The 27,120-nt window shown below is 50.8% G+C and overlaps 1 protein-coding gene across 1 annotated transcript in view; it reads right to left on the reverse strand.

Moving 5' to 3' along the window:
* Positions 1-27,120, reverse strand: part of ABCC8 (ATP binding cassette subfamily C member 8) — a 199,386-nt gene that overhangs the window by 96,846 nt on the left and 75,420 nt on the right. The window contains exons 5-7 of the mRNA XM_082276046.1: positions 23,208-23,450; positions 21,521-21,709; positions 11,983-12,147 (exon numbers count right to left, since the gene is read on the reverse strand). Of these exons, the coding sequence (XP_082132172.1) occupies positions 11,983-12,147; positions 21,521-21,709; positions 23,208-23,450 (597 nt within the window). The remainder of the gene's footprint in view (positions 1-11,982; positions 12,148-21,520; positions 21,710-23,207; positions 23,451-27,120) is intronic.

Consider the following 27,120-nt stretch of genomic DNA (forward strand, 5'->3'; position numbering starts at 1 on the left):
TTTCTATTGTTTCTGCTCTTTGTCGTAACATTTTACAAAGTTTCTTTTGGCTTTGGCTCTTTATATACATTTTATATACTTTCTTACTTCTCTTTCCTTTTTCCTGTCTGGATGCTTTCTTGTTTTTTTTTCACACCTCCGGACTTCATCCAATGCTGCATTTATTAGTTGGGGGTTCATTTGTTTTCCCTGCCCCCGCCTCAGGTTCAGGTGGAGTCTATTTATTTTGTATTTGTTATGAATAAAGCCCCTTCGGGGTGAAACGCGTCAGTCTGAGCATTGGGACTTTTTGTACTCTGTATGAAACTTTATTGAATGGAATTTTAGGAGCGCATTGCATGGAGTTGCCGCCATTCCCGTTTTGTAGCGTTTGTGCGTCCGTGGCCTGCAGACGCAGAGATCGGTTTAATGGCGGTTGGAAGGGTTGCAGCGCCAGCATTGTGCACCGTGCGTCTTCTTGGCGTTGGACAGATATCGCCCTGACAGGCGGGAACGATCGTCCTGTAATTCTCCTGATTCTGCACAATGTGTCCCCGGCCCGTCGCTCACATCGCAGGACGTTATCTGAATTCCAGGCACCTCAGAAAATCGTTCCGGGCTATTTTTATCAACAGCGGCTGGCCGGCAGCCAGAAAATGCGCATTAATCACCGTTCCTGACCGTCCATCACAGGCAGCCTGGGGCCTGACAACTCTCACTTCACCAGCTGATCACAAGTGGAGGGGGGAGGAGATAACGCTGAGTGTCAGCTCTGGGGACAAGTAACCACAATTGTTTCTGTGATGAACTGTGCTGTGAGCTGGGGGGGGGGGGGGGCAGGATCAGCTGATAACACTGAGTGTCAGCTCTAGGGACAAGTAACTATAACAATCATTTTTTAGACGGTCAGATCTATATACAGGGGGGATTTTTATCATCGGTGTATTTTATATGATAGAGACGGAATATCAACCAAAAATCCAGAAAAAAACACATGATACAAATGTTATAAATGGAGTCGCAGTTCAGGGAGTAAAATAAGTATTTGATCCCCTTAGTAGTTGGTGGAGAAACCCTTGTTGGAAGCACAGAGGTCAGACGTTTCTTGTAGATGGAAGCACAGAGGTCAGACGTTTCTTGTAGATGGAAGCACAGAGGTCAGACGTTTCTTGTAGTTGGAAGCACAGAGGTCAGACTTTTCTTGTAGTTGGGAGCACAGAGGTCAGACGTTTCTTGTAGTTGGAAGCACAGAGGTCAGACGTTTCTTGTAGATGGAAGCACAGAGGTCAGACGTTTCTTGTAGTTGGGAAGCACAGAGGTCAGACGTTTCTTGTAGTTGGGAAGCACAGAGGTCAGACGTTTCTTGTAGATGGAAGCACAGAGGTCAGACGTTTCTTGTAGATGGAAGCACAGAGGTCAGACGTTTCTTGTAGTTGGAAGCATAGAGGTCAGACGTTTCTTGTAGTTGGGAAGCACAGAGGTCAGACGTTTCTTGTAGTTGGAAGCACAGAGGTCAGACGTTTCTTGTAGATGGAAGCACAGAGGTCAGACGTTTCTTGTAGTTGGAAGCACAGAGGTCAGACGTTTCTTGTAGATGGGAGCACAGAGGTCAGACGTTTCTTGTAGATGGGAGCACAGAGGTCAGACGTTTCTTGTAGTTGGAAGCACAGAGGTCAGACGTTTCTTGTAGTTGGGAAGCACAGAGGTCAGACGTTTCTTGTAGATGGAAGCACAGAGGTCAGACGTTTCTTGTAGATGGAAGCACAGAGGTCAGACGTTTCTTGTAGTTGGAAGCACAGAGGTCAGACGTTTCTTGTAGATGGAAGCACAGAGGTCAGACGTTTCTTGTAGATGGGAGCACAGAGGTCAGACGTTTCTTGTAGTTGGAAGCATAGAGGTCAGACATTTCTTGTAGTTGGAAGCACAGAGGTCAGACGTTTCTTGTAGATGGAAGCACAGAGGTCAGACATTTCTTGTAGTTGGGAAGCACAGAGGTCAGACGTTTCTTGTAGTTGGAAGCACAGAGGTCAGACGTTTCTTGTAGATGGAAGCACAGAGGTCAGACATTTCTTGTAGTTGGGAAGCACAGAGGTCAGACGTTTCTTGTAGATGGAAGCACAGAGGTCAGACGTTTCTTGTAGATGGAAGCACAGAGGTCAGACGTTTCTTGTAGATGGAAGCACAGAGGTCAGACGTTTCTTGTAGATGGAAGCACAGAGGTCAGACGTTTCTTGTAGATGGAAGCACAGAGGTCAGATGTTTCTTGTAGATGGAAGCACAGAGGTCAGACGTTTCTTGTAGATGGAAGCACAGAGGTCAGACGTTTCTTGTACTTGGAAGCACAGAGGTCAGACGTTTCTTGTAGATGGAAGCACAGAGGTCAGACGTTTCTTGTAGATGGAAGCACAGAGGTCAGACGTTTCTTGTAGATGGAAGCACAGAGGTCAGACGTTTCTTGTAGTTGGAAGCACAGAGGTCAGACGTTTCTTGTAGATGGAAGCACAGAGGTCAGACGTTTCTTGTAGATGGGAGCACAGAGGTCAGACGTTTCTTGTAGATGGGAGCACAGAGGTCAGACGTTTCTTGTAGTTGGAAGCACAGAGGTCAGACGTTTCTTGTAGTTGGAAGCATAGAGGTCAGACGTTTCTTGTACTTGGAAGCACAGAGGTCAGACGTTTCTTGTAGTTGGAAGCATAGAGGGCAGACGTTTCTTGTAGTTGGGAAGCACAGAGGTCAGACGTTTCTTGTAGATGGAAGCACAGAGGTCAGACGTTTCTTGTAGATGGGAGCACAGAGGTCAGACGTTTCTTGTAGATGGAAGCACAGAGGTCAGACGTTTCTTGTAGATGGAAGCACAGAGGTCAGACGTTTCTTGTAGTTGGGAAGCACAGAGGTCAGACGTTTCTTGTAGATGGAAGCACAGAGGTCAGACGTTTCTTGTAGTTGGAAGCACAGAGGTCAGACGTTTCTTGTAGTTGGGAAGCACAGAGGTCAGACGTTTCTTGTAGATGGAAGCACAGAGGTCAGACGTTTCTTGTAGATGGGAAGCACAGAGGTCAGACGTTTCTTGTAGATGGGAAGCACAGAGGTCAGACGTTTCTTGTAGATGGAAGCACAGAGGTCAGACGTTTCTTGTAGATGGAAGCACAGAGGTCAGACGTTTCTTGTAGATGGAAGCACAGAGGTCAGACGTTTCTTGTAGATGGAAGCACAGAGGTCAGACGTTTCTTGTAGTTGGAAGCACAGAGGTCAGACGTTTCTTGTAGATGGGAAGCACAGAGGTCAGACGTTTCTTGTAGTTGGAAGCACAGAGGTCAGACGTTTCTTGTAGATGGGAAGCACAGAGGTCAGACGTTTCTTGTAGTTGGAAGCACAGAGGTCAGACGTTTCTTGTAGTTGGAAGCACAGAGGTCAGACGTTTCTTGTAGATGGAAGCACAGAGGTCAGACGTTTCTTGTAGTTGGAAGCACAGAGGTCAGACGTTTCTTGTAGTTGGAAGCACAGAGGTCAGACGTTTCTTGTAGATGGAAGCACAGAGGTCAGACGTTTCTTGTAGATGGAAGCACAGAGGTCAGACGTTTCTTGTAGATGGAAGCACAGAGGTCAGACGTTTCTTGTAGATGGAAGCACAGAGGTCAGACGTTTCTTGTAGATGGAAGCACAGAGGTCAGACGTTTCTTGTAGATGGAAGCACAGAGGTCAGACGTTTCTTGTACTTGGAAGCACAGAGGTCAGACGTTTCTTGTAGATGGAAGCACAGAGGTCAGACGTTTCTTGTAGTTGGAAGCACAGAGGTCAGACGTTTCTTGTAGTTGGGAGCACAGAGGTCAGACTTTTCTTGTAGTTGGGAGCACAGAGGTCAGACGTTTCTTGTAGATGGAAGCACAGAGGTCAGACGTTTCTTGTAGTTGGAAGCATAGAGGTCAGACGTTTCTTGTAGTTGGGAAGCACAGAGGTCAGACGTTTCTTGTAGTTGGAAGCACAGAGGTCAGACGTTTCTTGTAGATGGGAGCACAGAGGTCAGACGTTTCTTGTAGATGGAAGCACAGAGGTCAGATGTTTCTTGTAGTTGGGAGCACAGAGGTCAGACGTTTCTTGTAGTTGGGAGCACAGAGGTCAGACGTTTCTTGTAGATGGAAGCACAGAGGTCAGACGTTTCTTGTAGATGGAAGCACAGAGGTCAGATGTTTCTTGTAGTTGGGAGCACAGAGGTCAGACGTTTCTTGTAGTTGGGAAGCACAGAGGTCAGACGTTTCTTGTAGTTGGGAGCACAGAGGTCAGACGTTTCTTGTAGTTGGGAGCACAGAGGTCAGACGTTTCTTGTAGATGGAAGCACAGAGGTCAGACGTTTCTTGTAGATGGAAGCACAGAGGTCAGACGTTTCTTGTAGTTGGGAAGCACAGAGGTCAGACGTTTCTTGTAGTTGGGAGCACAGAGGTCAGACGTTTCTTGTAGTTGGGAGCACAGAGGTCAGATGTTTCTTGTAGTTGGCCCCCAGGTTTGCACACATCTCAGGAGGGATTTTGGTTCCCTCTTCTTTACAGATCTTCTCTAAATCCTTAAGGTTTCCAGGCTGATGTTTGGCAACTCGAAGTTTCAGCTCCTCCACATATTATCTATAGGATGAAGGTCTGGAGACTGACTAGGCCACTCCATGACCTTAATGTGCTTCTTCTTAAGCCACTCCTTTGTTGCCTTGGTGATATGTTTTTGGTCATTGTCATGCTGGAATTCCCATCCATGATCCATCTTCAGTGTTCTGGCTGAGGGAAGAAGGTTCTCATCCAAGATTCTACAATACATGGCCCCGCCCATTGGCCCCTCAATTAGGTAAAGTCTGCCTGTACCTTTATCAGAGAAACAGCCCCAAAGCATCATGTTTCCACCTCCGTACTTGACTGTACGGATGGTGACTGTAGGGAAGGTGACTGTAGGGACGGTGACTGTAGGGACGATGACTGTAGGAATGGTGACTGTAGGGAAGGTGACTGTAGGGACGGTGACTGTAGGGATGGTGACTGTAGGGACGGTGACTGTAGGGACGGTGACTGTAGGGATGGTGACTGTAGGGACGGTGACTGTAGGGACGGTGACTGTAGGGAAGGTGACAGTAGACTGTAGGGATGGTGACTGTAGGGAAGGTGACTGTAGGGACGGTGACTGTAGGGAAGGTGACTGTAGGAATGGTGACTGTAGGGAAGGTGACAGTAGACTGTAGGGATGGTGACTGTAGGGAAGGTGACAGTAGACTGTAGGGAGGGTGACTGTAGGGAAGGTGACTGTAGGGACGGTGACTGTAGGGAAGGTGACTGTAGGAATGGTGACTGTAGGGACGGTGACTGTAGGAATGGTGACTGTAGGGAAGGTGACAGTAGACTGTAGGGATGGTGACTGTAGGGAAGGTGACAGTAGACTGTAGGGAGGGTGACTGTAGGGAAGGTGACTGTAGGGACGGTGACTGTAGGGAAGGTGACTGTAGGAATGGTGACTGTAGGGACGGTGACTGTAGGGAAGGTGACTGTAGGGACGGTGACTGTAGGGAAGGTGACTCTAGGGAAGGTGACTGTAGGGGACGGTGACTGTAGGGAAGGTGACTGTAGGGAAGGTGACTGTAGGGATGGTGACTGTAGGGACGGTGACTGTAGGGACGGTGACTGTAGGGACGGTGACTGTAGAGAAGGTGACTGTAGGGACGGTGACTGTAGGGAAGGTGACTGTAGGGGACGGTGACTGTAGGGGACTGTGACTGTAGGGACAGTGACTGTAGGGATGGTGACTGTAGGGAAGGTGACTGTAGGGAAGGTGACTGTAGGGAAAGTGACTGTAGGGATGGTGATGGTAGGAAAGGTGACTGTAGAGATGGTGACTGTAGGGACGGTGACTGTAGGGAAGGTGACTGTAGGGAAGGTGACTGTAGGGACGGTGACTGTAGTGAAGGTGACTGTACGGATGGTGACTGTACGGACGGTGACTTTAGGGAAGATGACTGTAGGGACGGTGACTGTAGGGAGGGTGACTGTAGGGAGGGTGACTGTAGGGAAGGTGACTGTAGGGAAGGTGACTGTAGGGAGGGTGACTGTAGGGAAGGTGACTGTAGGGATGGTGACTGTAGTGAAGGTGACTGTAGGGACGGTGACTGTAGGGATGGTGACTGTAGTGAAGGTGACTGTAGGGACGGTGACTGTAGGGAGGGTGACTGTAGGGAAGGTGACTGTAGAGATGGTGGCTGTAGGGACGGTGACTGTAGGGAGGGTGACTGTAGGGACGGTGACTGTAGGGAGGGTGACTGTAGGGAGGGTGACTGTAGGGAAGGTGACTGTAGAGATGGTGGCTGTAGGGACGGTAACTGTAGGGACGGTGACTGTAGGAATGGTGACTGTAGTGAAGGTGACTGTAGGGATGGTGACTGTAGGGAGGGTGACTGTAGGGAAGGTGACTGTAGGGAAGGTGGCTGTAGGGATGATGTTCTTAGAATCATAGTCAGCATTTTTCTTCCTTCAAACACGGAGAGTCGAGTTGATGCAAAAGAGCTGTATTTTGGTCTCCTCTGAGCACAGAACTTTCTCCCAATCCTTCTCTGAATCATTTAGATGTTGATTGGGATGACTGTAGGTATGGTGACTGTACATGTGCCTTCCTGAGGAGTGGGACCTTGCGGGCGCTGCAGGATTTCAATCCATATCCACTTATTGTGTTACCAATGGTTTGTTTGGGGACTGTGGTGCCAATTACCTTGAGATCATTCACAAGCTCCTCCCGATTAGTTCTGGGCGGATCCCTCACTTTTCTCATGACCATCCTCACCCCATGAGGAGAAATCTTCCATGGAGCTCCAGACTGAGGACCATTGATGGTTATTTTATATTTCTTCTATTTGTGAATAATCGCTCCAACAGTTTTCTCCTTCTCACCAATCTTCTTGCTGATATTCTTGTAGCCATTCCAGCCTTGTGCCGGTCTCCAATCTTCTCCCTGACCTCCTCCCATAATGGTGAGCTATGATTGGAGGAAAGAGATTCTGTGGGCGGGTGTCTTCTATACACATAACGAGTTGTCTTCTTACATTGACAGGACTAATCTGGTACCACATGAGCCCCTACTGTAGCCGGTCTGTGGGAGGCAGAATTATTGTTGGTTGGTTGGGGTTCAAATACTTATTTTACTCCATTTATAACATTTGTATCATGTGATTTTTTTGGATTTTTGGTTGATATTTTGTCTCTATCATATAAAATACACGATGATAAAATTATACACCCGCCATTTCTATGTAAGTGGGCAAACTTACACACCAGCCCCTCCCCTCCCCCTCCTCTTCCCCTTCCTGCACCCCCCCCCCCCCCTGCCCAGGACAATTCCCAGCTTTAAGCGCTGTCACACTTTGAATGACAATTGCGCGGTCATGGAACGCTGTACCCAGGTGACATTTTTCCCACAAGTAGAGATTTCATTGGTGGTATTTTATCACTGCTGGGATTATTTTATTTTTTGCGCTAAAAACAAATTAAAAAAGACCAAATAATTTTTTTCTTAGTTTCTGTTATAAAATTTTATCTTCTCTTTCACTGATGGGCACTGAAATGTAGCACTAATGGGCAATGATAGATGGCACTAATGGGCAATGATAGATGGCACTGATAGGCATTACTGATGGACACTGATAGGTGACACTGATGGACTCTGATTGATATCTGTGATGGGCACCTCTGATGAGGGCTGCACTGATTATCACCACAGACCCCCCTGTCAGGAGAGCCGCTGATTGGCTGCTTGCGCCTTGTCAGCATGAACTGAGGAAAGATGATTACCGGCACTTCCTGGTTAGCGCTGTGATTGGACAGGGCTGATCACATGGTACAGAGCCTCCCTCATCGCCTCTTTACCAAGATCAGAGATGTGGTGTGTCAGAGCGACGCCACGCACCGCTAATCGCAGGGGTTCAAATCATAATTTTCCCCACTGTATATCTATGGGGGGGAGGGAGGGGTTCCTTCCAGAGAAATGGGGCAGCAGGGGGATATCACCTCCCAAGAGGGCAGATTTAGCCGCAGTTGCCCTGGGTGGGGGAGGGGTCTGGTTACATTCTCCATATATGGTAATGTGGTTTTGTTTATCTGCGGATGTCATCAAATATAAGAATCCAATTTTCATCATCATTGCTTTCATTTTCAGCCAATTGGGTCCGAGCGTACCGCGCTAAGACACTGCGCTAAGACACCGCGCTAAGACATCGCGCTAAGACACCGCGCTAAGACACCGCGCTAAGACATCGCGCTAAGACACCGCGCTAAGACACCGCGCTAAGACACCGCGCTAAGACATCGCGCTAAGACATCGCGCTAAGACACCGCGCTAAGACACCGCGCTAAGACACCGCGCTAAGACACAGCGCTAAGACACCGCGCTAAGACACCGCGCTAAGACACCGCGCTAAGACACCACGCTAAGACACAGCGCTAAGACACAGCGCTAAGACACCGCGCTAAGACACCGCGCTAAGACACCACCCTAAGACACCGCGCTAAGACACCGCGCTAAGACACCACGCTAAGACACCGCGCTAAGACACAGCGCTAAGACACATCGCTAAGACACAGCGCTAAGACACCGCGCTAAGACACCGCGCTAAGACACAGCGCTAAGACACAGCGCTAAGACACCACCCTAAGACACCACCCTAAGACACCGCGCTAAGACACCACGCTAAGACACAGCGCTAAGACACAGCGCTAAGACACCGCGCTAAGACACAGCGCTAAGACACCGCGCTAAGACATCGCGCTAAAACACCGCGCTAAGACACCGCGCTAAAACACCGCGCTAAAACACCGCGCTAAGACACCGCGCTAAGACACCGCGCTAAGACACAGCGCTAAGACACCACCCTAAGACACCGCGCTAAGACACCGCGCTAAGACACCACGCTAAAACACCGCGCTAAGAACCCGCGCTAAGACACAGCGCTAAGACACATCGCTAAGGCATCGCGCTAAAACACCGCGCTAAGACACCGCCCTAAGACACCGCGCTAAGACACATCGCTAAGGCATCGCGCTAAAACACCGCGCTAAGACACCGCGCTAAGACACAGCGCTAAGACACCGCGCTAAGACACTGCGCTAAGACAGAGCGCTAAGACACCGCGCTAAGACACCGCGCTAAGACACTGCGCTAAAACACAGCGCTAAGACACCGTGCTAAAACACCGCGCTAAAACACAGCGCTAAGACACCGCGCTAAGACACCGCGCTAAGACACTGCGCTAAGACATCGCGCTAAAACACCGCGCTCATCACCGCGCTAAGACACCGCACTAAGACACCGCGCTAAGACACAGCGCTAAGACACCACCCTAAGACACCGCGCTAAGACACCGCGCTAAGACACCACGCTAAAACACCGCGCTAAGAACCCGCGCTAAGACACAGCGCTAAGACACATCGCTAAGGCATCGCGCTAAAACACCGCGCTAAGACACCGCCCTAAGACACCGCGCTAAGACACAGCGCTAAGACACATCGCTAAGGCATCGCGCTAAAACACCGCGCTAAGACACCGCGCTAAGACACAGCGCTAAGACACCGCGCTAAGACACTGCGCTAAGACAGAGCGCTAAGACACCGCGCTAAGACACCGCGCTAAGACACTGCGCTAAAACACAGCGCTAAGACACCGTGCTAAAACACCGCGCTAAAACACAGCGCTAAGACACCGCGCTAAGACACCGCGCTAAGACACTGCGCTAAGACATCGCGCTAAAACACCGCGCTCATCACCGCGCTAAGACACCGCACTAAGACACCGCGCTAAGACACCGCACTAAGACACCGTGCTAAAACACCGCGCTAAGGCACCACGCTAAGACACCGCGCTAAGGCACCGTGCTAAGACACCGCGCTAAGACATCGCGCTAAGACACCACTCTAAAACACCATGCACAGGCGTAACCCCAATACACCGAATGAGCTGGATTGCCACAAGAAATGACAGCAGGAAAAACAGAACTCTATTCCTTCTATTCTATTCTATCTTCTCCTATCCTGTTCTATCCTATCCTATTCTATTCTATCCTAATCTATCCTATTCCTTCTATTCTATTCTATCTTCTCCTATCCTATTCTATCCTATTCTATCATATCCTATTCTATCCTAATCTATCTTAGTCCTTCTATTCTATCTTCTCCTATCCTATTCTATTCTATCCAATTCTATTCTATCCCATCCTATTCTATCCTATTCTATTCTATCCTATTCTATCCTAATCTATCCTATTCTATCTTCTCCTATCCTATTCTATTCTATCCTATTCTATCCTATCCTGTTCTATCCTATACTATCCTATCCTAGCTACTTTATATCACAGTTCAGTTATATTATATCAGTTTAATGATAATATGTGACATTATGTTATAATTGTGAAATAGATAAGAAAGAAAGGAGGAGGGGACCCCTGCCAGAATAAAGCCTGGACTGGATGTGGGGTTGTCACATGAGATGAGCACACAATAATAAATCAGATATAAGTTGTATTTTATTATACAAAAGTCATTTTAGAAACTCAATATAAAAATACGTATAGAAAGAGAAGCGACAAGGCAGCTGATTGTATGCATAATTTATACATTCACAGCTTGTTATTGAGGAAACTGAAGGTCCGACGCGTTTCGCTGAACACACTTGGCTTCCTCAGGGAGGCCCGAGGCTCCAGAGAGGTGACTACTCACAGGCATATAATTAAACTCAAGAGGGTTGGGACTCCTGATATATCCAGTGCCGCAGTTCTCTGCTTCAGTACTTGCTTGTCACCCGAACTCATCTGACTCACAGCGAATCAGCGGGTCCGGTGTCCGCCATCGCTCTCAATGGAGACAGAATGTCGGTCCGCTGTTCTGCCAGTGATGAACACAGAGATCCTCCTATTGAGGGACACAGATCTCTGTGTTCATCCGGTGAGCCCATCCCCCACACAGTTAGAAAACACCCCCTATGGACACATTTAACTCTTTGATCATCCCTGATGTTAACCCCTTCCTTGCCAGTGTCATTAGTACAGTGACAGTGCATATTTTTAGCACTGATTACTGTAGTAATGTCACTGGTACCCCCAAAAATGTCAGTTAGGGGTCCAATCTGTCCGTGGCAATGTCGCAGTCCCACAAAGAAAAACCGCAGACCACCGCCATTACTAGTAAAAAATAAATGACATAAATCTTTCCCGTAGTTTGTAAATGCGATAACTTTTTGCAGAAACCAATCAAAATACGCTTATTGGGATTTTTTTTACAAAAATACGTAACAGAATACAAATTTGGCCTAAAATGTTGAAAAAATTAGATTTTTACATTTTTTGTATTTGGAACGTTTTATAGCAGAGAGTGAAAAATATTGTTTTTTGTTTTTGTTTTTTTTTCAGAATTGTCGCTCTTTTTTTGTTTAAAGCATAAAAAATAAAAATCGCACAGGTGATCAAATACCACCAAAAGAAATCTCTGCTTGTGGGAAAAAAAGGACATCAATTTTATTTAGGTAAAGCGTCGCAGGACCGCGCAATTGACAGTTAAAGTAACGCAGTGCCAAATCGCAAATGGCGATTGTTAAGAAGAGGGGTAAATCTTCCGGTCCAGAAGTGGTTAATATATCACAGCCAGGGATAAGGGGGCACCCCTCGTCCTCCTGTAGGGGGCGCAGACCAGCAGGGTGAATCTGAAGTTGGCAGGGAGGGTGATTGGTGTTGGTGGGGGCGGGGATAATTACTGGAACCAATCCCCTGTATGGCTCTCTGCAGCAGCTGAAAGCCGGCTTCTTCTCCTCTCCCTCCCCCCTCCCGGCAGCTTTCAGCTGCTGCAGAGAGCCATACAGGGGATGGCGAGGACTTCTCTTCAGGCTCTGTGATTTTATTAAAAGCAGCCAATCAGAAGCTCATCCCACCATGTGCTGGAAAAATAACCTACCTTATTGGCTGCCGACAGTTGCAGCCCCTCCCCCAGGGGCGGAGTTACTCACCTGGATGGCTCCGCGCAGGTTGATCCCGGTCTCGATGGCGACGTAGTAGGAGGCTTGGAGGAACGTTCTCTGCAGGAGGAGAGCGAAGAAGAGGAGGACGGCCAGGACATAGGCGTTCGCCAGGAACTCCTCTGATGAGATGAACGAGACCCCGAAAAATATCTTCTGTGAGATGACAGAGAGGGGGAGAGGAGTCACCCATCGCAATTAGAACCCAGATAATCAATAATTATATCAATACTAGAGAGGGGGAGGGGAGTCACCCACCGCAATCAGAACCCAGATAATCAATAATTATACCAATACTAGAGAGGGGGAGGGGAGCACCCACTACGATCAGAACCCGGATAATCAATAATTATACCAATACTAGAGAGGGGGAGGGGAGCACCCACTACGATCAGAACCCGGATAATCAATAATTATACCAATACTAGAGAGGGGGAGGGGAGCACCCACCGCAATCAGAACCTGGATAATCAATAATTATACCAATACTAGAAAGGGGGAGGGGAGCACCCACTACGATCAGAACCCGGATAATCAATAATTATACCAATACTAGAGAGGGGGAGGGGAGCACCCACTACGATCAGAACCCGGATAATCAATAATTATACCAATACTAGAGAGGGGGAGGGGAGCACCCACTTATGATCAGAACCCGGATAATCAATAATTATACCAATACTAGAGAGGGGGAGGGGAGCACCCACTATGATCAGAACCCGGATAATCAATAATTATACCAATACTAGAGAGGGGGAGGGAAATCACCCATCGCAATCAGAACCCGGATAATCAATAATTATACCAATACTAGAGAGGGGGAGGGGAGTCACCCACCGCAATCACAACGCGGATAATCAATAATTATACCAATACTCCCCCCAACATCACATCCTCCACACACAGCCAATCATCTCATCATCCATAGAGGGGACCCCGTCATACACCCCCTCCCCCCTTCACAGACAGGGACCCCATCATACACTCCCTCCCCCCCTTCATAGGAGTTGTAGTGGATGAAGGGCGCTCGGTGGGGGTTGTAGTGGATGAAGGGCCCTCGGTGGGGGTTGTAGTGGATGAAGGGTGCTCGGTGGGGGTTGTAGTGGATGAAGGGTGCTCAGTGGGGGTTGTAGTGGATGAAGGGTGCTCAGAGGGGGTTGTAGTGGATGAAGGGTGCTCAGAGGGGGTTGTAGTGGATGATGGGTGCTCGTGGGAGTTGTAGTGGATGAAGGGCGCTTGGTGGGGGTTGTAGTGGATGAAGGGCACTCGGTGGGTGTTGTAGTGGATGAAGGGTGCTCGGTGGGGGTTGTAGTGGATGAAGGGTGCTCAGGGGGGGTTGTAGTGGATGAAGGGCACTTGGTGGGAGTTGTAGTGGATGAAGGGCGCTCATGGGGGTTGTAGTGGATGAAGGGTGCTCAGGGGGGGTTGTAGTGGATGAAGGGCACTTGGTGGGAGTTGTAGTGGATGAAGGGTGCTCGGTGGGGGTTGTAGTGAATATTGCCCCCCATGTGATATATTTGTTGGGTGAAGGGCGCTCGGTGGGGGTTGCAGTGAATACGGCTCTCTTTGTGTCCGGAGATAACGGATGGAGATTGTTGTCTTTCTAGGGGGGGGGTGATGAATGTCTCCTCTGAGGTCCCAGAGTCATCCAATGACGGGTCTATAATTGACCCCCCCTCCCCCCCTACTGCTTCCTCCCATCTCCAGAGTCAGTTAGCAACACCCCCCCCCCCTTCCATTCACTGAATCGCTACTGGAGTCACATCATCAGACGAGGATTTGGTTGGATATTCAGGAGAAAAATAGAATGACACAAAATATAACAGAATGTAACGGAACCGCCGCCCCCACACTGTACTTGTGGGCTTCTGTCAGTATACGGCTTCCTCCAGTCTGAACATATATAGAGGTTCCAGCCGCCCCCATACAAAACTAGCCTGAACTTAGCTTGTATGTATCTGAAAACAGCTAACTCTTTATTGAACAAGAAACAGATTTTTATACACTTGAGAAGTATGTCAGTCACTACATGAAGAATGAGCTGAATATTTACCCAAAACATCACACAATGGTTAGATAACGAGGTACAGCTGACTCATGGCTAATCCCATCTAGACAAGGTTATCATTCACATGCTAATTAACTCAGCGCACTTACACCAGACTGGAAGACCAGACTGCCGGCAACAAGGCTAAAACACAATACAAAATGACACATTATCCTAAGTAGTGATTGACCGATATTGTTTTTTTTAGTGCGATACCGATATTTTGGTCATTGGATATCGATATCAGCCGATATCGGACGATATTTTCGGACATTAAATTTTTTTTTTTTATTTTCACAGGTACTGTTGTGGAGAGATCTGGGGGTCTAAAAGACCTCAAACCCCTCCTTGGCACCAAAAAGCATTCTTTTAAATGCTGTCATTTTTTTTTAATTTGTCGCTGAGTACCCGGAAGTGAGGTCATGACATCACTTCCGGGTTTACATGGAGACCCGAGCAGAGCCGAATGCGACTTTGATTGGGTCTTCGGTGGCGGTGGAGGTAGGATGCTCGGGGGTCCCGGTGGGACGGGAGACCCGGGCGAACTGCAAAATGCGGCAGGAGGGGGGGGGGGAGACGTCCCCTCCCGCTCCTTGGAATGACAGCCGAGCGGCTTCTCAGCCACATAGGTTGTCATTACAAGACAGCTGACCGTCGGCTATGGACGCCGATACCGGGGTGATGCCTCTAGCTGCAGCACTTTCCCTAAATATCGGCAATATCGGTAACCTGAGGGGCCGATTCCGATATATCGGGGAAAGTGCATATTGGCCCCCAATATATCGGTGGTGGGGATAATCGGTCGATCCCTAATCCTAAGTATAAACAAAGAACACCCCATTATACAGTCAATAGGAAGAGACCACCAGTGACAGACTGTCCATCTCTGACATTGAAGTACATGGAATACACATTATCAGAAGTGTAAACACAGAACCCATTGTAGATAACAGGTGAGTATATCAGCATAGTCAGCGATGTGTGGAGGACAGGTGGGTGAGCGGATGATATTACCATCTGATATGAATCTGACTGTGTGGAGCAATCTTCATAGGTTTCTAGAGATAATTATTATTGTCCCATTAGAACCATTAGAAGTAATCCAAACCATATTCTGTGTCCATGAAGTCCATCATTTCCTTGTCCACCCCTCCCCCCTAATAGACAAAGGGGGACTTACACATGAGAGGGACCTAGGGGGCGGAGACAGGGATTTCCCAACCTCTCTAAGGTAAGCTGGGGTACACAGCCCCCCAACCAAAGTGACTCCCGTCACAGTAATCTATAAAATAATCATTACACCCCCTCCCCTCCCCCACACACACTTCTCACCCCCCCCCTCTATGATATCTTACAATATGAGATGATTTTTCTGTGGAAATTTAAAGGTATACACACCCAAATATCATCCCATTGGCTACAAACTGACATATTCACAATACTTCAAAATGGGTCAGAAAGGAAATCTCCCATTGGAGGGATACGAGTACAACGCAGATCTACTACCAAGATGGCAGTTTGTAGCCAATGGGTTGACATTTGGGTGTGTATATCTTTAAATTTCCACAGAAAAATCATCTCATATTGTAAGATATTATAGAGGGGGGGGGTGAGAAGTGTGTGTGGGGATGGGGGGAGGGGGGGGGGAGAAGTGTGTGTGGGGATGGGGGGAGGGGTGTAATGATTATTTTATAGGATTACATTCTGGTATATTTTGTGTCATTTTGTTTTTCTCCCGAATATCCAACCAAATCCTCGTCTGATAGGAGGAGCTCTGATATGGAATGTCTGATAGGAGGAGCTCTGATATGGAACATCTGATAGGAGGAGCTCTGATATAGAAGGTCTGATAGGAGGAGCTCTGATATGGAATGTCTGATAGGAGGAGCTCTGATATGAAAGGTCTGATAGGAGGAGCTCTGATATGGAATGTCTGATAGGAGGAGCTCTGATATGGAATGTCTGATAGGAGGAGCTCTGATATGGAATGTCTGATAGGAGGAGCTCTGCTATGGAACGTCTGATAGGAGGAGCTCTGATATGGAATGTCTGATAGGAGGAGCTCTGATACGGAATGTCTGATAGGAGGAGCTCTGCTATGGAACGTCTGATAGGAGGAGCTCTGATACGGAATGTCTGATAGGAGGAGCTCTGATATGGAATGTCTGATAGGAGGAGCTCTGATATGGAATGTCTGATAGGAGGAGCTCTGATACGGAATGTCTGATAGGAGGAGCTCTGCTATGGAACGTCTGATAGGAGGAGCTCTGATACGGAATGTCTGATAGGAGGAGCTCTGCTATGGAACGTCTGACAGGAGGAGCTCTGATACCGAATGTCTGATAGGAGGAGCTCTGATATGGAACATCTGATAGGAGGAGCTCTGATATGGAACATCTGATAGGAGGAGCTCTGATATGGAAGGTCTGATAGGAGGAGCTCTGATATGGAATGTCTGATAGGAGGAGCTCTGATATGAAAGGTCTGATAGGAGGAGCTCTGATATGGAATGTCTGATAGGAGGAGCTCTGATATGGAATGTCTGATAGGAGGAGCTCTGATATGGAATGTCTGATAGGAGGAGCTCTGATATGGAACGTCTGATAGGAGGAGCTCTGATATGGAATGTCTGATAGGAGGAGCTCTGATATGGAATGTCTGATAGGAGGAGCTCTGATATGGAATGTCTGATAGGAGGAGCTCTGATATGGAATGTCTTATAGGAGGAGCTCTTATATGGAATGTTTGATAGGAGGAGCTCTGATATGGAATGTCTGATAGGAGGAGCTCTGATATGGAATGTCTGATAGGAGGAGCTCTGATATGGAATGTCTGATAGGAGGAGCTCTGATATGAAATCTCTGATGGTGTGACTCCAATTACTGCAACACTCACTGCCATACAGACACTGACACCCCGACACCTTCCCCACACCCCTACACCCCCCTTATACCCCAACAACCCCCTTATACCCCAACACCCTCCTTATACCCTGACACCCTCCCCACACCCCAACACCCTCCCCACACCCCGCCACCCCCCTTATACCCCAACACCCACCCCCGACACCCTCCCCACACCCCCCTTATACCCCAACACCCTCCTCCCACCCCCTGACACCCTCCCCACACCCCAACACCCCCCTTATACCCCAACACCCTCCCCCCACCCCCTGACACCTTCCCCACACCCCAACACCCCCCTTATACCCCAACACCCCCTTATACCCCAACACCATCCCCACATCCCGACACCCTCCCCACACCCCAACACCCTCCTTATACCCCAAAACCCTCCCCACACCCCGACCTGTGGTTTGGATTGTTTCAAGTGGGACAGTGATGTTTGTCGGCCATGTGTCCTGAGAAATATGTGAGGGCTGTTTTAAGATTTTCAGTTTACTTCCCAGCAGAACAGCTGGCATCAGGGCCTAACTGAGCTCTGCCCAACACCAACAGCAGCTTCAGCCTCCCTGAGAGAAGAGGCAGCCGGCCTTTCTCCTACACCACTGACAGGGACCTGGGATTTCCTGCCAGCACCATCTGTGGAGTTACAAGGAACTTCTCCAGCAGAAGTGCTGGCAACAGGGCAGAGTGCTACCAACCTCTGCCCAGCACCTGCAACAGCTACAGAGTTCCAGGAAGCTGGGGCAATTCTCCCCCGCAGCGGGTATGTTCTACGAGAGAGGCAGAGGTTGGCTGGGTGAGTAACGCTCTGTTCGGGACAATTTGTTTGGGGTACTGGGTGGGTACAGACATTGGGGGACTGGAACTACAGACTACCTTCAAAGTCAACCCATTTGGGGTCCCCTCCTGCGTTAGTCTCCTTCTGAAGGGGAGAGATGTGACGGGAGTCACTTTGGTTGGGCGGCCCGTGGAACCCAGCTTACCTTAGAGAGGTTGGGAAATCCCTCTCTCAGCCCCCTAGGCTCCTCTTATGTGTAAGTCACCCTGTGTCTATTAGGGACACAGGGTGACCGAGAAGCCCAGTCTGGCCTGCCCAAACCAGACTTCCACAGACTGGTCGGCTATGAGAGCTCCATGCGCCCTGCCGGGACAAACTTACAAACTATGTGGAACTTTGTCAGGGAAGCTGCCATGATGGATTGACTCTTTGGGACTTGTTACCCGACTAACTCAGACACAGACCGATTGGAGGTCTGGTACCTGGATTAGTCTACCTTTGGGGGGGGGGGGGAGATATGTGATGGTGCTCAGCATCACTGGGAGTGAAAGACAGATACTTAATGGACACTGAGAATACGGTTTGGATTGTTACAAGTGGGACAGCGTTTGTCGGCTGTGTCTCGAGAAATATGTGAGGACTATTCCTGGCCTGTTTGATTCTGAACATGTTCATTGAAAGAGCCAATCACATTGTCCTCTGTTCCATGTCCTTCAGTGTCAGAGACGGACAGTCTGTCACTGGTGGTCTCTTCCTATTGTCTGTGTATTGAGGTGTGATGTGGATTCTGTTAAGCCTGTCTGTCCCATTGTTATTTGTTAATGACCTCACATTGTTCTGTCCAGATGGTTAGATAATTAGTTCAGGTTAATTCTATTTCTATATACAATTTCATATGCATATGATAATGTAATCAGGCAACCCCTGACCTGTGTGTGATAATCTGATCAGGAGAGGAAGGTCCATGCTGTATATAAATTCTGTGTGACTGTTCAATAAAGGAGAGGATTCCAGAACAAGCTAAGTTGTCGGCTAGCTTTGTATGGGGGCGGCTGGAAAAGCTGATTTCTATGTTCAAGACTGGAGGAAGCCGTATACTGACGGAAGTCCACAAACACAGCATGGGTCACGGTTCCATTATACTAAGATCTCCAGAAACTCTCAGATCCACTGACACCCCCCAGGTCTCCTGACCACCCAGACCCGGCTCTGCACACCCCGAACACTCTCCAAGACCCAGCTCTGCAGACCCCGAACACTCACCCAGACCTGGCTCTGCACACCCCGAACATTCACCCAGACCCGGCTCTACACACCCCGAACACTCTCCCAGACCCGGCTCTGCACACCCCGAACACTCACCCAGACCCAGCACTGCACACCCTAAACACTCTCCCAGACCCGGCTCTGCAGACCCCGAACACTCACCCAGACCCGGCTCTACACACCCCGAACACTCTCCCAGACCCGGCTCTACACACCCCGAACACTCACCCAGACCCGGCTCTGCACACCCAAACACTCTCCCAGACCCGGCTCTACACACCCCGAACACTCTCCCAGACCCGGCTCTGCACACCCCGAACACTCACCCAGACCCAGCACTGCACACCCTAAACACTCTCCCAGACCCGGCTCTGCAGACCCCGAACACTCACCCAGACCCGGCTCTGCACACCCTGAACACTCTCCCAGACCCGGCTCTGCACACCCCGAACACTCACCCAGACCCGGCTCTGCACACCCCGAACAATCACCCAGACCGGCTCTGCACACCCTGAACACTCACCCAGACCCGGCTCTACACACCCCGAACAATCACCCAGACCGGCTCTGCACACCCTGAACACTCACCCAGACCCGGCTCTGCACACCCTGAACACTCACCCAGACCCGGCTCTACACACCCCGAACACTCTCCCAGACCCGGCTCTGCAGACCCCGAACACTCACCCAGACCCGGCTCTGCACACCCTGAACACTCTCCCAGACCCGGCTCTGCACACCCCGAACACTCACCCAGACCCGGCTCTGCACACCCCGAACAATCACCCAGACCGGCTCTGCACACCCTGAACACTCACCCAGACCCGGCTCTACACACCCCGAACAATCACCCAGACCGGCTCTGCACACCCTGAACACTCACCCAGACCCGGCTCTGCACACCCTGAACACTCACCCAGACCCGGCTCTGTACACCCCGAACACTCACCCAGACCCGGCTCTGTACACCCGAACACTCACCTAGACCCGGCTCTGTACACCCCGAACACTCACCCAGACCCGGCACTGTGCACCCCGAGCACTCACCCAGACCCGGCACTGTACACCCCGAACACTCACCCAGACCCGGCACTGTACACCCCGAACACTCACCCAGACCCGGCACTGTACACCCCGAACACTCTCCCAGACCCGGCTCTGTACACCCCGAACACTCACCCAGACCCGGCACTGCGCACCCCGAACACTCACCCAGACCCGGCTCTGTACACCCCGAACACTCACCCAGACCCGGCACTGTACACCCCGAACACTCTCCCAGACCCGGCTCTGTACACCCCGAACACTCACCCAGACCCGGCTCTGTACACCCCGAACACTCACCTAGACCCGGCTCTGTATATCCCAAACACTCACCCAGACCCGGCTCTGCACACCCCGAACACTCACCCAGACCCGGCTCTGCACACCCCGAACACTCACCTAGACCCGGCTCTGTACACCCCGAACACTCACCCAGACCCGGCACTGTACACCCCGAACACTCTCCCAGACCCGGCTCTGTACACCCCGAACACTCACCCAGACCCGGCTCTGTACACCCCGAACACTCACCTAGACCCGGCTCTGTATATCCCAAACACTCACCCAGACCCGGCTCTGCACACCCCGAACACTCACCCAGACCCGGCTCTGCACACCCCGAACACTCACCCAGACCCGGCTCTGCACACCCCGAACACTCACCTAGACCCGGCTCTGCACACCCCGAACACTCACCTAGACCCGGCTCTGCACACCCCGAACACTCACCCAGACCCGGCTCTGTACACCCCGAACACTCACCCAGACCCGGCTCTGTACACCCCGAACACTCACCTAGACCCGGCTCTGTACACCCCGAACACTCACCCAGACCCGGCTCTGCACACCCCGAACACTCACCCAGACCCGGCTCTGTACACCCCGAACACTCACCCAGACCCGGCTCTGTACACCCCAAACACTCACCCAGACCCGGCTCTACACACCCCGAACACTCACCCAGACCCGGCTCTGTACACCCCGAACACTCACCCAGACCCGGCTCTGTACACCCCGAACACTCACCCAGACCCGGCTCTACACACCCCGAACACTCACCCAGACCCGGCTCTGTACACCCCGAACACTCACCTAGACCCGGCTCTGTATATCCCGAACACTCACCAAGACCCAGCACTGCACACCCCGAACACTCACCTAGACCCGGCTCTGTATATCCCAAACACTCACCCAGACCCGGCTCTGCACACCCCGAACACTCACCCAGACCCGGCTCTGCACACCCCGAACACTCACCCAGACCCGGCTCTGTACACCCCGAACACTCACCCAGACCCGGCTCTGTACACCCCGAACACTCACCCAGACCCGGCTCTGCACACCCCGAACACTCACCCAGACCCGGCTCTGCACACCCCGAACACTCACCCAGACCCGGCTCTGTACACCCCGAACACTCACCTAGACCCGGCTCTGTACACCCCGAACACTCACCCAGACCCGGCTCTGTACACCCCGAACACTCACCCGCGGGTGGAAGGTCTCGTTTTCTCGGCTGAGGTGATGGACGATCCCGGACACACACAGCGGACCGGCGAATCCCAACATGTCGGCCAGAATGCGGAAGATGCTGCTGAGGATGAGCGGCCGGCCGAAGGCGTGACACAACGCGTACCAGATGGAGCGCACCCCCGCCGGGCACGGGGAGGACTTACCCTGCGACACCACCGACAAACCAATCAGATCTGTGCATTCCCTGCCAGACTACTCATCACTGTGCTGTACATTATATACTCTACATCCCTCCACCCTGAACACTGTGCTGTACATTATATACTCCTCACCTCTCCACCCTAAACATTGTGCTGTACATTATATACTCTACATCCCTCCACCCTGAACACTGTGCTGTACATTATATACTCCTCACCCTTCCACCCTGTACACTGTGCTGTACATTATATACTCTACATCCCTCCAACCTGTACACTGTGCTGTACATTATATACTCCTCACCTCTCCACCCTAAACATTGTGCTGTACATTATATACTCTACATCCCTCCACCCTGAACACTGTGCTGTACATTATATACTCCTCACCCTTCCACCCTGTACACTGTGCTGTACATTATATACTCCTCACCTTTCCACCCTAAACATTGTGCTGTACATTATATACTCTACATCCCTCCACCCTGAACACTGTGCTGTACATTATATACCCTACATCCCTCCAACCTGTACACTGTGCTGTACATTATATACTCTACATCCCTCCACCCTGAACACTGTGCTGTACATTATATACTCCTCACCCTTCCACCCTGTACACTGTGCTGTACATTATATACTCCTCCCCTCTCCACCCTGAACACTGTGCTGTACATTATATACTCCTCACCCTTCCACCCTGTACACTGTGCTGTACATTATATACTCCTCCCCTCTCCACCCTGAACACTGTGCTGTACATGATATACTCCACACCCTTCCACCCTGTACACTGTGCTGTACATTACATACTCCACACATCTCAATCCTGTACGCTTTGCTGTACATTATATACTCCTCACCTCTCCATCCTGTACACTGTGCTGTACATTATATACTCCACACCTTTCCACCCTGTACACTGTGCTGTATATTATATACTCCTCACCCTTTCACCCTGAACACTGTGCTGTACATTATATACTCCTCACCTCTCCACCCTGTACACTGTGCTGTACATTATATACTCCTCACCCTTCCACCCTGTACACTGTGCTGTACATTATATACTCATCACCTCTCCACCCTGTACACTGTGCTGTACATTATATACTCCTCACCCTACCACCCTGAACACTGTGCTGTACATTACATACTCCTCACCTCTCCACCTTGAACACTGTACTGTACATTAAATACTCCTCACCCTTCCACCCTGTACACTGTGCTGTACGTTGTATACTCGGCTCTGTACACTGCGCTGTACGTTGTATACTCTGCTCTGTACACTGTGCTGTACGTAGTATACTCAGCTCTGTACACTGCGCTGTACGTTGTATACTCTGCTCTGTACACTGCGCTGTACGTTGTATACTCTGCTCTGTACACTGCGCTGTACGTTGTATACTCTGCTCTGTACACTGCGCTGTACGTTGTATACTCTGCTCTGTACACTGCGCTGTATGTTGTATACTCTGCTCTATACACTGTGCTGTACTCACCCTCTGAGCCTGGAAGGCGTGGTTTAGGAGGATGTAGTTGGTGACGGCTCTCATGGCGATTGGTAGCTTCCCGATGGCTCTCAGGTCGATCGGCTTCTTGTGGGCGGTCTTTATGAAGGAGTTCATCCACCAATAGGTTCCCTTGGAGAGGAGATTGACGAATGGCTGCAGGAAGCGAACGCCCAGATCCTGGAGGTCCTCCGGAGGCTTCACTTCACTGGGAGATTTATAGAAGACGTATCTCTGCAGAGGGGAGAGGATGGAGAGGATGACATGTTTCACACCCCGGGGTATGCTGATTTCCATAGCAACCAATTGTACCGGTCTGGTATCAGTAAAGTGAGTTCCGATTGGTTGTTGGTCACAGTGACACGCCTCCGCGGGATATGTGATTCCTGAGGGGGCGTGGCTTTCATGTCGCCTCCATAGTCCGTGTCGCAGTACGGCTCAGCAGAATTCTTATTATTATTTCTAATATAGCGCCAACATCTGCTGTGCTGTACAATGAGACGGCATGACAGCGGGGCCCCGGGGGGAGGGGGGGGCCCCAGGAAATCTCCCCTCCGGCACAATTCCCACCACCAATGTCATGGCCGTGTAATTTGGACGCCGTCATTCACAGCGCTGACAACCATCTGCAGGGAAAATTGCAGTTGTCACCATGGAATTGCTACAATAAAATGATCAGCGGAGGCGGCGACTTCCAACCAATACTAAAAAAAGAAACCGCCGCACACTGCTGAGAGCTTCAATTCACATCAATGAAGGCAGAATATAGAGAGGTTCTGAGCCAAACAGATCCACCAATCCGGGGACAAAGATCCCCGCAAAATCAATTCCCAGATTTCAGGATCCCAGTGAGGAGATGATGGGATGGGGAGGAGATGATGGGATGGGGAGGAGATGATGGGATGGGGAGGAGATGATGGGACGGTGAGGAGATGATGGGATGGTGAGGAGATGATGGGATGGGGAGGAGATGATGGGACGGTGAGGAGATGATCGGACAGTGAGGAGATGATGGGATGGTGAGGAGATGATGGGACAGTGAGGAGATGATGGGACGGTGAGGAGATGATGGGATGGTGAGGAGATGATGGGACAGTGAGGAGATGATGGGATGGGGAGGAGATGATGGGGATGGTGAGGAGATGATGGGATGGGGACGAGATGATGGGACAGTGAGGAGATGATGGGATGAGGAGGAGATGATGGGATGGTGAGGAGATGATGGGATGGTGAGGAGATGATGGGATGGTGGGGAGATGATGGGATGGGGAGGGGGGGATGGGATGGAGAGGAGATTATGGGATGGGGAGGGGGGGGTGGGATGGTGAGGAGATGATGGGACAGTGAGGAGATGATGGGACAGTGAGGAGATGATGGGATGGGGAGGAGATGATGGGATGGGGAGGAGATGATGGGACAGTGAGGAGATGATGGGATGGGGAGGAGATGATGGGATGAGGAGGAGATGATGGGATGAGGAGGAGATGATGGGACGGTGAGGAGATGATGGGATGGTGAGGAGATGATGGGATGGTGAGGAGATGATGGGATGGGGAGGAGATGATGGGGATGGTGAGGAGATGATGGGGATGGTGAGGAGATGATGGGATGGGGAGGAGATGATGGGATGGTGAGGAGATGATGGGATGGTGAGGAGATGATGGGGGTGGGGAGATGATGGGACAGTGAGGAGATGATGGGATGGTGAGGAGATGATGGGATGGGGAGATGATGGGATGGGGAGGAGATGATGGGATGGTGAGGAGATGATGGGATGGGGAGGAGATGATGGGATGGTGAGGAGATGATGGGATGGGGAGGAGAGGATGGGATGGTGAGGAGATGATGGGATGGGGAGATGATGGGATGGGGAGGAGATGATGGGATGGTGAGGAGATGATGGGATGGGGAGGAGATGATGGGATGGTGAGGAGATGATGGGATGGGGAGGAGATGATGGGATGGTGAGGAGATGATGGGACAGTGAGGAGATGATGGGATGGGGAGATGATGGGATGGGGAAAAGATGATGGGACGGTGAGGAGATGATGGGATAAGGGGGAGATGATGGGATGGTGAAGAGATGATGGGATGGGGAGGAGATGATGGGACAGTGAGGAGATGATGGGATGGGGAGATGATGGGATGGGGAAAAGATGATGGGACGGTGAGGAGATGATGGGATGGTGAAGAGATGATGGGACGGTGAGGAGATGATGGGACGGTGAGGAGATGATGGGATGGGGAGGAGATGATGGGATGGTGAGGAGATGATGGGACAGTGAGGAGATGATGGGACAGTGAGGAGATGATGGGATGGGGAGGAGATGATGGGATGGGGAGGAGATGATGGGACAGTGAGGAGATGATGGGATGGGGAGGAGATGATGGGACGGTGAGGAGATGAAGGGATGGTGAGGAGATGATGGGATGGGGAGATGATGGGATGGGGAAATGATGGGATGGGGAGGAGATGATGGGATGGTGAGGAGATGATGGGATGGGGAGGAGATGATGGGACGGTGAGGAGATGATGGGATGGGGACGAGATGATGGGACAGTGAGGAGATGATGGGATGAGGAGGACATGATGGGGATGGTGAGGAGATGATGGGATGGGGAGGAGATGATGGGATGGTGAGGAGATGATGGTGAGGAGATGATGGGATGGTGGGGAGATGATGGGATGGGGAGGGGGGGATGGGATGGAGAGGAGATTATGGGATGGGGAGGGGGGGGTGGGATGGTGAGGAGATGATGGGACGGTGAGGAGATGATGGGACGGTGAGGAGATGATGGGACGGTGAGGAGATGATGGGATGCTGAGGATATGATGGGACGGTGAGGAGATGATGGGACGGTGAGGAGATGATGGGACGGTGAGGAGATGATGGGACGGTGAGGAGATGATGGGACGGTGGGGGGGGGATGGTGAGGAGATGAAGGGATGGTGAGGAGATGATGGGTCGGGGAGGAGATGATGGGAAGGGGAGGAGATGATGGGAAGGGGAGGAGATGATGGGATGGGGAGGAGATGATGGGATGGTGAGGAGATGATGGGATGGTGAGGAGATGATGGGACGGTGAGGAGATGATGGGACAGTGAGGAGATGATGGGACAGTGAGGAGATGATGGGACGGTGAGGAGATGATGGGACGGTGAGGAGATGATGGGACGGTGAGGAGATGATGGGACGGTGAGGAGATGATGGGATGGTGAGGAGATGATGGGACGGTGAGGAGATGATGGGATGGTGAGGAGATGATGGGACGGTGAGGAGATGATGGGACAGTGAGGAGATGATGGGACAGTGAGGAGATGATGGGACGGTGAGGAGATGATGGGACGGTGAGGAGATGATGGGATGGTGAGGAGATGATGGGATGGTGAGGAGATGATGGGATGGTGAGGAGATGATGGGACGGTGGGGAGATGATGGAACGGTGAGGAGATGATGGGATGGGGAGGAGATGATGGGATGGGGAGGAGATGATGGGATGGGGAGGAGATGAAGGGATGGGGAGGAGATGATGGGATGGTGAGGAGATGATGGGATGGTGAGGAGATGATGGGACGGTGGGGAGATGATGGAACGGTGAGGAGATGATGGGATGGTGAGGAGATGATGGGATGGGGAGGAGATGATGGGATGGTGAGGAGATGATGGGGATGGTGAGGAGATGATGGGATGGGGAGGAGATGATGGGACGGTGGGGAGATGATGGAACGGTGAGGAGATGATGGGATGGTGAGGAGATGATGGGATGGGGAGGAGATGATGGGATGGTGAGGAGATGATGGGGATGGTGAGGAGATGATGGGATGGTGAGGAGATGATGGGACGGTGGGGAGATGATGGAACGGTGAGGAGATGATGGGATGGGGAGGAGATGATGGGATGGG

The sequence above is a fragment of the Pelophylax lessonae genome, assembly GCF_965119305.1.
Source record: "Pelophylax lessonae genome assembly, contig: HAP1_SCAFFOLD_254, whole genome shotgun sequence".
Lineage (NCBI taxonomy): Eukaryota > Metazoa > Chordata > Amphibia > Anura > Ranidae > Pelophylax > Pelophylax lessonae.